The sequence below is a fragment of the Ranitomeya imitator genome, chromosome 3 (assembly GCF_032444005.1).
Source record: "Ranitomeya imitator isolate aRanImi1 chromosome 3, aRanImi1.pri, whole genome shotgun sequence".
Lineage (NCBI taxonomy): Eukaryota > Metazoa > Chordata > Amphibia > Anura > Dendrobatidae > Ranitomeya > Ranitomeya imitator.
The window spans coordinates 231,602,622-231,615,005 of record NC_091284.1 but is presented as its reverse complement, the minus strand read 5'-3'; the positions used below and the strand labels follow the sequence as shown (position 1 = coordinate 231,615,005).

At 41.8% G+C, this 12,384-nt stretch overlaps 1 protein-coding gene across 3 annotated transcripts in view; it reads right to left on the bottom strand.

The window, feature by feature from the left end:
* Window positions 1-4,370: 4,370 nt before the first annotated feature.
* DYRK3 (dual specificity tyrosine phosphorylation regulated kinase 3) overlaps window positions 4,371-12,384 on the bottom strand; it is a 38,122-nt gene continuing 30,108 nt past the window's right edge. The window contains exons 3-4 of one of the 3 annotated variants that reach the window (XM_069756270.1): window positions 9,696-10,044; window positions 4,371-6,227 (exon numbers count right to left, since the gene is read on the bottom strand). In XM_069756270.1, coding sequence (XP_069612371.1) covers window positions 4,680-6,206 — 1,527 coding nt within the window. In that variant the 5' untranslated portion in view covers window positions 6,207-6,227; window positions 9,696-10,044 and the 3' untranslated portion in view covers window positions 4,371-4,679. The remainder of the gene's footprint in view (window positions 6,228-9,695; window positions 10,045-12,384) is intronic. The other 2 variants (XM_069756271.1, XM_069756269.1) reach the window with 2 other exon arrangements.

Below are 12,384 nucleotides of genomic sequence, written 5' to 3'. Positions count from 1 at the left end.
GCGCACGCGCGGCCCCAGGAAGATGGCCGCCCCCACCGATGACAGGGGCAATAGCGCAGAACGCGCGCTTTTGCTTCACGTGCGCGCAGGGGATTCGGAACTCTGGACATGCGCACACCACTACGCCACCAACGGAAAGCTGGGGAAGAAAAGAGCGATGTCACCACGCCCACCCGACCTGACCAGCCTGATTGACAGGCGAAAACGGCGACTTTGGTAATGTATTTCTCAGCATAGGTGGGGAATCGGGGTACACTACATACACTATAGTAAGACACAGCGCAGGCCCTATTTAACAGTATTTATATCTCAATCTCAAAAAACGGGGGTGACAGGTTCCCTTTAAAGGGACACGGGGAGGTGACTCGGCTTTGTCTATCTCTGCGTGATCATCAAGCTTTTCAGATAAAAAAAAATGACATACTGCAGATTGTATTACACAAACCCTCCACTATCTGTTCAGAAGACGATGGAAAATATAACCAAGGTGTGTCAGGTCTTTGTTGTTGATCCTGTGCTTTGTCATTGCTGCCTCTGATCTACATTGTCATCCGCCCTCATTTCTCCTGTGATCTCTCCGCAATTGTCCCTAGAGACACCTGGGATCTGCACACGTGACGGCTTCAGACTCTCATCCTGCACTTTCATGGACATCACAAAGAATAAAACCACATCTCAGATTCGGTGATAAATGCACATATTTTATCATCTGCGCTAACCCTTCTTTTGTCCGATTTGACGCATAATCCCTGCTGTTCCTGGAGTGAATGTTCCCATCAGATCCACCGTCACATAAGCCTTTCTCATATAAAACTATATCAACCTAACATTACATTCAATTGACTTTCTTTGTGGCCTTTCACAACACAATGCTTTACCCTCTTCTAAGCCGTGTTTTCACTTCATTCATAGACTGTACGTAAGCAGCCCAATAAGTGACACATCGCCGGAATCAGGGTCTCTGCTCCTACATTGAGCTGCGCATATATATATATATATATATATATATATATATATATATATATATATATATATATATATATATATATATATATATATATATATAAACTGAAGCGAAAGCAGAAAATATCAGGGAGACATACAATAAGATATTCTGATACCAGCTGCAATGTTTTCTCATCATCCAAATATGCTCAAACCCCAAAACACAAGTTTCACACCACATCCAAGCATGCCAATAAAAAAAGTAGGGCAGATGTCTTCCTCGTATATAAAATGCACAGCAAAATCATTTGAGTACGAAGCAAGTAATATAACGTATGTGGAAATCAGTTCATTCTGCCCATAGGACTATTACTTATCAGGAATGACTTTATACATTTAGGCTATTTAGCAGTACAAATACAGAATAGCTCTTCAGGCGACGCATTAGTATTTCAGCATTCTGGTCAGTATCTCAAAGGTAACGAAGATTAAACACACCGTAGGAATAGCTCAGATTGCTCATTCGATCCACAAATGGAGCACTGCACCTCAACGACCATTCTATTCTTGACATAGCACCAAGGAGAACAAACCCTGAACACCCCAGGATTGCCATAAGCAGGTTTTTTTGCTTCTCTATAGAGTTCTAACAGCCATAAAAAGGTGACACCTTGACGCTGGAATGGATATCATTAGATACAGGTCACTTTAGCATCTACATGAAATGGGGACATAAGTGCATGTTGGAAAGGGAACATGGCGTCTGATCTGCCGGCAGCATGATACAAGCACATGCATTAGTCGGAAGAGTTGTTGGTCTTTTCGTTTCTGTTATTTCTATACTTCGGAGTCCAGTGGGCGGTTCTATTCAGTAACTGACAGTCTTTCCTCAGACAGATAGCTGTCAATCACTGAACAGAACCGCCCACTGGACTCCTACATTGAGCAGAGAATGAAATGCATACATTTTATACTGGTTACTGCCTCAAAACTAGACCATTCTGCCCCGTGTCTTCTGCTCTATAACCCGCTGACAGATAGAACTGTCTGTTCAAAATGGCAGGGTCCCATTAAAGGTCAACCAGTCACGATGAAGGTACCCGCTCACCGGTATCATCTGCCAACAAGGCCTGAGGATGGATTCACACAAGAAAATGAGAAATAATGAAAGCCAAGTTGATGTGGGCCAAATTCACCGACCATCTAATGTATATGGAGGCCCCGACTCTGCCATGACAGCTCAAAAGATCAAGCATGTGGAATTTGGACACTTGATCCTTTTGTTTTCCCAGGAGCAGATAAGCAGCCATCGGTTATCTGCGGGCGCCTTACTCCCTTACCCATGCAAAATACATAAATGATGAACATGCATGTATATGGGGGAGGGGTATAGAAACAAGAGCCATAGCCATTGGCTAAAAATGCATTTATGTGTTGTGTATGGCCAGGTTAGATCATTCCTTTAGAATCCCCCCCCCCCCCCCGTGTGTGACTCAAAGACTGCACATAGAAATTCAGCCTTAAAGGGAACCTGACATATCAAAAACCGCTATTAACCTGCAGGGATGTGGTTAAACTGCAGCTTAACAGCGTTCTAAAGCAGTGCGGCCGCCGCATTGAAAGCCCGAGCTGCTGAGAGAAAATGAACTTTAACCCTCCAGCTTTCAGTCATAGAGGCGTGGCTTCAGTACATTGCGAGTGGCGGCTATAACCACTGACAGCCGGCTCAGCAGTGCATCAGTACAGATTAACCCCATATCTGCAGGTTATTTGCATTTTATTTGACATGCCCGATTCCCTTTAAGCCACCGACCTTCAAAATAATATCAGAACTAGTGGCTCTGGATCTGAAGTTAGAGGGGGCACAGGCTTAAAATGAAAGCGTACATGTAAACAACGTCTTGGCAAGGGGAGAGGTAACCGAGAACTGCCAGCCGCACATTATATCCTTAGTCGTGGGCTACAGGCGGCTCTCAGGGTGTTGACGGTGTTAAAGAGCAGCTGGAGATACATCTAGATGAAACGGTGGCCACTGTTCACACATAGAAGTATTGAAATCTAATTGTTTGCTATGGGAAAACAAATTGGAATTGCAAAGCGAAAGTCACTAACGTTCCTCGGCAGCCTACTGTCAAGGTGCCAATACGTTTGAGAGCAAAGTTGTAATATTCACCATTTGTGGCTACACTGGCATGTTGAATTTTATTGCCCGTTCCTCGATAAGCTGCCACCAGGTACAACTGGTAGCAGCTTAAGTCTCTCAGCCTGCTGGGAACATATGCACGCCCGGCCAAATGATCATGCATATATATGAGGGAAATGGCTATGAGTATATGGACACCGTCAGAGAAAGGAACAAGTTCACCCATATATATTTATATATAAGACAATATCTAATCAGTTCTCAGATACCTCTCCATAGCTCCCCATTATGAAGCTTAGAATAAAGAAAAAATAAAAATGGTTTCCACTTTTTAAGCAACTCAATATCTTAGACGCAACTGAGGCCATCAAAGATTAAGAAAATGTATAGGATTAAAACGACTGAATGGTGGTGGTGGGGGGGGGTTAGTGAATATGTGGCCGTAACCAGACCTTGGTACATGAAAGTGGCACGTTGATACTCTAGTTCATGGCCAAAAGTCTATTGATCACTTAAGTTTGTCAATTTTGGCAAACCGCACAGTTGGCCAACCCGAAGCAGGCAAATGTGAGCCGGAATATTGAGTAATGGCTGAAGTGACAGCTTGATAAACAGTAAACAGGAACAGTCTACATGATAACACGACCAGGCAACATAATAAATCCTGGGGGGGTAGATGCACTAAATAGTGCAAAGTAACCCCCCACCAAGCAAAAGAACCAACTCCATACAACTATATGAAAAAGGAGTATACAAGGAGCATAGAGGTAATCAAAAAATAACAATACTTTATTAAGTTACATATAAAAATATAACATACCAATAATATGCAAGTAACGTAAACAATACCGTACTCAAGGATAGTTAAAAACAATACATAAGTGGGCAACCCCCGGTGTGCACCATCTCTAGAGCCAATGTACAAGCAAACGGTTACAGTGTGCCACTATAGGTGCATATATCTGTAACTACACCAATACTTTTAACCATGCCCAGTGGCGTGAGAGAAAGATGTAACGTTGCTACACTTACCGATGCAGGGCTCCAAGAGGGGGCACACCGGGCGGGATCCACCTATGCGACCCCCCGACCGTTTGCTTGTACATTGGCTCTAGAGATGGTGCACACCGGGGGTTGCCCACTTATGTATTGTTTTTAACTATCCTTGAGTACGGTATTGTTTACGTTACTTGCATATTATTGGTATGTTATATTTTTATATGTAACTTAATAAAGTATTGTTATTTTTTGATTACCTCTATGCTCCTTGTATACTCCTTTTTCATATAGGAACAGTCTACATGTATGCCTTCATCCTTCTATTATTGCTCTACGTGTTCAGAAGAACGTCATACTGACCTATAAAAAAAAGAATCAAGTTTGTACCAGATGGTGATTGAAATGCTTAGCCCTTTAAAGCAGAATTATTGAATAAATTCTGATTTCACAAAGCCAAATGTTTTCATTTTGTGGTCTTCTTTTTTTTTTTTTAATTTAAAATAATTAAAACGCTAAAAACCCTTCAGTTATGGTAGCTACGTTATTAGTAGCAAAATGTTCTCATCATAGCTGTGCTTAACATCGGTGAGGATTAGCTGACTAGCTTGGGTAAAACAGTTCGAAGGGGTATGCTCCCATTGGAGTCGTTCATTAAATTAGCTCTTAATTTATTGGCCACACCCACTACAGGGGGTAATTTAGAGCTAATCCCTGGGAAAGAGCTGGTATGGCTGGTAATCCTTTTTCCTGAGGACTTGTCTGTTATAGGGGGCTTAGGCATCCTCTTACAAATCCACTGATGTCGTAATGCCTGACTCGGAGTCATTCGGGCTGTTGGATCCCAATTCAAACAACCTTTTAAGAAGTCGATAAAAAGAGCATCTTCACAACCCTTTAAAGCTGCCACCCAGTCCTTGCTGCCAGGAGCACCACGCATTTTTCCCCTTCGTGACCTGCTTCCATTTAAGACCACAGATCCATTGGGAAGCGTGGTTACAGTGCAGTAACGAGGATAGCCCTTCGAGTTGACAAAGTTCTTTGCTCTCTTGGCTTGCTCTAGAAGCTTTGGAGGTGGTGCCCCAAGGAGCTCTATCATGCATGCCAACTGATCTCCTTCATCTTCTCCTGGAAACAATGGGTAGCCAGTCAAAAGCTCCACCAAAATGCATCCAAAGCTCCACATATCAATGGGCATGCCATAACGACTTCCTAGTATGACCTCAGGAGCCCGATAGAACCGAGACTGTATGTAGGTGTATACTCTTTGATGCTCAAAACAACTCGAACCAAAGTCAATCACTTTAATCCCACTGCGCCCTTGCTGTTTAAGCAAAATGTTTTCTGGTTTGAGGTCACAGTGGATGATTTTATTCCTGTGCAGAGCCTCGAGGCATTGTAGGATTGAATGAGCAAATTTACGAACTAACTGTAGACTAAAACCTTGGAATTTGTTTCTTTTGATCAGCTCATACAAGTTCATGCTCAGCAACTCAAAAGTCATGCAAATGTGATTGCGGAAGGTAAAACTTTCCAACATGTGTATTACATTCATACTTCCGGTCTTATCCTGTTTTTTTAGATGTTCCAGGATACGGATCTCTTCCGCGGCCTGTCGATGGAATCGCTTCTCATTGCGGACAATTTTGAGAGCTAAATGCTGGTGAAGTTTGTGATCATAAACTTTTGCCACCTGTCCAAAGCTACCCTTTCCGATTATTTTCAACACCTCATAGCGATAAGCTATTTGGTCATGCGGCACCAACGAATACCCTCCTTGGTCATCATCATAGCCTCCGTTATTAGGACCTCCTACAACACCTTGTCTCTTCTTAGCATTTGGGCCAATAAAAAATATTTCAGTGAAGTTGCCGATTTCCTGCAGTTCAAAAGACGTCAGTTGATGTTTGTATTGCTTCAGTGCTTGATCTGGGTTCAAATATGTGGCTTTGGAGGACTTGGTGGAGCTATCACTTGATTTTGAGGTGCCTGAACTGTCAGAACTTTTTTCTTTAGTCAATACTGGCAAAGCATTATCTGTTCCTGGTAGAGCAGCACTGACCCTGCGGTTGCCAGAGTCCTCAAATAATTGTTGAACCTTGACTTGCTGGTGGTCTTTCATGGCAAACTTATTTCCGCTTATCTAAAAGATAAAAGACAATTATGTAAAGTTAGTAAGATCATGTAAATTTCAAACAAAAAAAAAAGATGAACACCATATTTAAAACAGTATACTAGAAATGATTTAAGATTAAACATCATTAATAATCTTCCCCTCCCAATCCTATCAAGATTTTTCTCATGCTGCACCTGTTCACTAGAATGCGCTACCCCAGAAAATTAGATTAAGGGTATGTGCATACGTCATCTTCATTTTTGAAACAGAAGATAGAAAATGGTGGTGGTGTTTTTGCTAAAAAACATCTGGTTGCTTTTGCTGTCGTTTTAGCAGCGGCTTTGCCACCGACATCTTTATTTTATATATAAGATAAGCCACCTGAAAAAGGGCGAGGTTACTTTTTTTTAGCCGATTCCTGGTTAGTAAAGCCTGAATCGGCTAAAAGTGAAAAAAGATGAAATGTATGCACAGAAAGTTGCTTTGAGATTGCTGTGCATATGTCCATTCTTTTTGGTGGTGGGATTCAGGTGGAATCCATATGAAAGATGCCATGTGCTCATACTCTGATAACAATGACAGTTTTATGCGTAACCTAAAAACATATCTTTTTAGACATTTCTTGCATTGAGTAGCATTTTGTATCTTTGTACATTCGGTCAACTATAATTAGTGTAATTTACCGTACTAATTTCACATGATGTATGTATTGACCAAGGAGTAACTAGGAGTGGGTTAGTCGCCTAGATTCGAGCTGGGGGTCACTTGGCAAGTCAAATTTTTGCGCCTCTGAACCAATTTCCCAGTGATCGCTCTCAAGCGTGATAACATTACGTAGTGGCAAATGGGTATGTTAGGTTGTAAGGGAAACACCCTAATGCCGTAAATTTAGCACAATAGAGATGAGATTCACATTAATTGCCTGAATTGTCCTTTTTCATGTCCTTCAGAAGTCTTAACGCCATTTTTTTCATGTGAATACTGACTGTACTTGTTTGGACGAAGTGAATTAACCCTGCTGTTCTGTTGGTCAAAAATGACCGACTTTGAACTTCAATATTCTTTAAAATATTCAAGATGCGGCTCTGAAACCCGTGGCCGACCGACCCATCCTCATTTAAGTCAATCAACCACAAGTTTCAGAACCGCATCTTGAACACCCCAAAAAATACCAAAGTTCAAAATAGGTCTCCCCAGACCGAACAGAACAGCAGGGTTAAGACAGATCATAAAACCTTTCTATTTATACCCACAAAACCGAGTCTGCACGTTTTAAGCTCAAGAGACTATTCTTTGAAGCGCGAATCCCTTCAGTCGAATGTTGGATGTAAACACTTGTTAGACGGTCACTGAGACGCCTCAAGTAATGACATCTGCTTCCCATTATAGTCACTGGTGGCACCCTCAAAAATGCTGACTATGTAAGAAGTATCCACAGGAACTCGAAATAGAGAGCTACGGGAGACAACTTATAAATAACCCGTCTTGGGCGGAGTATGGCAGGGCACTGATAATTTATATGGCTCTCCTGCCCCGATCCAGCTCTCTGCTGTGCAGAAGGCGTATGATTCATGAATGGATGCTCCTGCCAGATTTTACTTTGCGTAAGCTAGCTGCATCATCCCTTTTAAGTCCATGTGAGACTTATATCTGCAAGCATCATGAACGCAAGATATGTATGTCAAGCAACGTGAGCTACCAAAGCTGCCGGGAGTTTATTTTTAATCATATTATCTCATTATAATGAAGCAACTGCTCTGTCCATGCGTAGACGGGCACAAACGGGGATGATATTTCATTAGACTGTAAAACAGTTAAAGAAACAACAGAGAAGAATGCTGGAGAGTCAAAGACACAAGATGTAGGGCGTAGTTACAGGAGTTCTTTGCATTTTTTTTATATAGTTCATTTTCATAAAAAAAAAATTCCACAATTGCTAAAATGGTAGTAAAAAAATAAAACAAAAATGTAAATATAGTTGTATTTTTAGCAGGTGACAGAGGAAAAGCTCATGCACTCCGATTTCCATGTACGACAAGAAATAAAAACATCATATTTATTGGTAAACCATCTTCCAGTTTTAAAAACCCACATCTGCAGTTACTACAGTTCTGGCAATGCAGCATGTTGGCAATCTTCTTCTACCGCACCCGATGCCATAATGTGCGCTGATAATGATCCTAGACCAGACTCTATACAAGGTTTATTCTACACATTCTTCTTGGAACCTACTGTAGATCAATTTTGGTTGATTGAATAATAATTAAGGCACCACTTCAGCAGTTATTTTTTTTTAATGCAGCGCTGGAGTGGTGCTACTAGTCTCATACTTATCAGCACCGCTCCGGTCGGTCTCCAGCAGTTTGTAACCTGCCGGATCGCTCTAGTGTTTGCTGGGTGATCCGGAAGTCACAACTCAATGTAAGTCGATGACGGCCAAGCCAAAACTAGGCAAGAACGATGATCTCATAGACTTACATAGAGAGCTTGTGACCGTGACCTCTGACAGTAAAAAGTTGTGGCCAAAAGAGGGTGGCGTGGGACCTTAGTGGCACCAGTAAGAGCAGAAGACAGCGGCTGGTAAGTATAAAACTTGGTCAGGGAACTTAGATTAGTAGCACCACTCCAGTGTGGAAATAATAATAAAAAAAAGCTAGAGTGGCGCTTTAAAAAAAAAAGTCACAACAAATAAGATGAACAATGCATTCACCATATGGAGCGCCAACTAAAGCCTCATCCAGACATCTGTAATTTTTCACATATAAAGAAAAGGGTCGGAGTAGTTTTTGCCATCAGTGTTTCATCAGTGATTTTCACGTATATGCACAAATAAATAAAATTACAACTACTATACACTGCAATGTTAATAACGGACAGCGCACTGATGTTGAAAAAACTAATGCCATCTGTAAAGTTTAATGGACCCATAGACTTGTATTGGTAGTTTTGATCTGTGACTCCGACCCAGAAAAACATGTCTCCGTGATTTTGTTTTGATCCAGAAAAAAAAACCTCCGACATGTGAATAGCACCGTAGACTTTAAAGAGTACGTATGGGATTCAAAGACATATGGATGAGGCTTTAAAGCAGCTGATGGAACTCAAAAAGCATATACTGACATGTTCTGATCTGTCACATACAGGCTTGAAATTCTGCCATAAAGCAATGGTTAAATTAGCAAATGTAAAGATCAGACAGCTTGTCAACGGGTACCATAGAAAATACTCTTACAGTAACCCGAACACATTGAATTCTACCAAGGTCTATTTGTGGCCACCAATAAAAGGAACAAAATTCTACAGTCTTTTTTGTATCCTCAGCACAAGCTACATCAATGGATCAGACCGATTGTCTCAACGTTATGACTCACAAAGATTGCCAAATGTACAAACAAGCCTCAAGCTTCAGTGAACCTCACATATCAAGATAGAAGTATAAAAAAAAAGTCTGAAAAAAATATATATAACACAATCAAACTAAAAGGATATTCCTACCCCAAGCTATGTAGGAAATGATTCATCCATGGACCAACATCCATTCTCCTGGCTCAGCAGCTTTCTCCTTCTGCAACTGTAATGGAGCATGTGTTTTTAATGTGCAATTTATTGGTCTCAAGGGATCAACGCAAATTGCATCACTGTGCTGGGAAACAGGGACTCTTCCAGTTATGGCAACCAGGTTACAAAGTGAGAGTTCTACGTGGTCAACTGAAAGCTGTACTTGTAAAATACACCCGAAGAGTATCTTTGCCTCGAAGACGCTGTTTGTAAGCCAAGAATTCTGATTGACAGCCCAAAAGAAGTGTTGAAATCAGCTTCCTGGAAGGCAAGTACATGTAGTCTACTGTCAAGACAAGAAACCATCAAATCGTGAGAACGTAAATCTTCGTTGCTGAACAGCCAAGAAAAACACTGTAAAAATTCAGATCCAAGAATACAGCTGAAAATACAAGAAAGCCAAACGTCTCTTAGATCCAGTCTATAAGTAGGGAAGGACACAACAATAAGAATTAATAGTAGCCAACCTGTCATCATCACCACCATAGCCCTATACATTTTCTACACGTGTCACTCTCGAAAATGTTCCTTGCAGCAAAAAGGGAAAAATAAAGTTGTAAAATAGGGAAAAGTGAAGAATTGTGTGTGGAGTCTCAGTCTCGCAAGAAGTCCTGCAGGCCTACACATTTCCTGGCCCGACTTACATTTCACAGGGTGGGATATTTCATAATGCTCCCGTGGAGCATCCAGCGCAGGTGCAGAAAGGCAAGGTGTCCTAAGTTCAGCTTACGCTGGAAGCCACTGGAGCTGGCATGATATAATGTGTCATCCAGAATGACTCCTGGGAAGACCAAGATCACCTTCCAGATTTCAGAGCGTTACATCTTTAGAACACCGTATAACAACATGGAGGCGGTTCAAGGGTAGGACAAGGGATGGCAGGTTTTGCTTAGACCAGAACTGGCAAAGTGTATCCCACGGCCACATCTGGTTGTTCCAGTCCGGCAAGCAACCCAAGACAACCAAAGGGCTGAAAACACTGGCCCATGGGATGCACCATATGGATGCCTGCCCCAATCCCAGCATCATCACACCTTGGTGAATATAATAGTGGAAGAGGGATCCGCTGACTCCTTCTTCCACCATTTAGCCTGTGCGACTGAGATAGCAAACGTGATGACATCACTACATCGCATCTGCTGCGTGTAGTATGAGTGCACAAACAAAATACAGTAGCAGAGAACTGAGGGAATGGGAGCGAGGTATTGTTTGTTTTTTATATGTGTATATAGGAGGGCTGTGTGGGGCTCATACTGTATATAGAAGGGCTATGTGGGGGATCATACTGTACATAGAAGGGCTATGTGGGGCTCACTGTATATAGGAGGGCTATGTGGGGCTAATACTGTATATAGGAGGCTATATGGGGCTAATACTGTACATAGAAGGGCTATGTGGGGTCTCATACTGTATATAGGAGGGTTATGTGGGGCTAATACAATACTGTATATTGAAGGGCAATGTGGGGGCTCATACTGTTCATAGAAGGGATATATGGGGGCTCATACTGTATATAGGGAGCTATGTGGGGCTGATACTGTATATAAGAGGGCTATGTGGGGTTCATACCGTACATAGGAGGCTATGTGGGGCTCATACTGTATATAGGAGGCTATGTGGGGCTCATATTGTATATAGGAGGCTATGTGGGGCTCATACTGTATATAGGAGGCTATGTGGGGCTCATATTGTATATAGGAAGCTATGTGGGGCTCATACTGTATATAGGAGGCTATGTGGGGCTCATACTGTATATAGGAGGCTATGTGGGGCTCATATTGTATATAGGAAGCTATGTGGGGCTCATACTGTGTATAGGAGACTATGTGGGGCTCATACTGTATATAGGAGGCTATGTGGGGCTCATACTGTATATAGAAGGGCTATATGGGGGCTCATACTGTACATATGGAGGTGTCTGCTAATATTAAGTGATACATTTAATACAAAATAACTATAATTATTGTTAATATTGGGCAGAATTTATTTCAGTGTATTGGTTCGGCCCTCCACAACAGTCACGTTCTCTCATGTGGCCCCTTGGGAATATTAATCACCCACCCTTGCCTTAGGCTTTAACATGACGTTAGCCTATCCTACTTACAATCAATCAATCAATCATTGTACCAGTATTGTGGAATGGTATAAAGAGCTTCTCATTTCCTCTTGATAACAATGGCCAGTGAGATCAGGACGCCATAAAATAGAAATTATCTGGTAGCCAAAAATTAGAAGGCCAGCATTGTGGGACATTGAAACAGTGTGGGATGGCTGATCAACGAAGTATGGGTGGGCAGGGACCCTGTTATTTTCCCCAGTATTTCCTCTTATGCAGTGCGCTCTCCTTGATGGCCTTATTCTTTCCTAAACAGACGATGAGAATCGGCGGTTCCCTTTTTCTTGACACAATGTACCCTTAGGCAATATTTGTTAATGTTATTGTTGGCAGCAATTTACGTAGATTCGAAAACCACTAGCCCAGCTAAGTTTGTGCTGTCGCATGGAAAAATTCCATGTAAAATCTAACCTTTCAACATGGGACAATAAAATCTGTCAAAACATTACAACAAAAGCCATAATAGAGTATTCATAGAGTAAGAGTAGAATACTATGCCCTCATAACAAT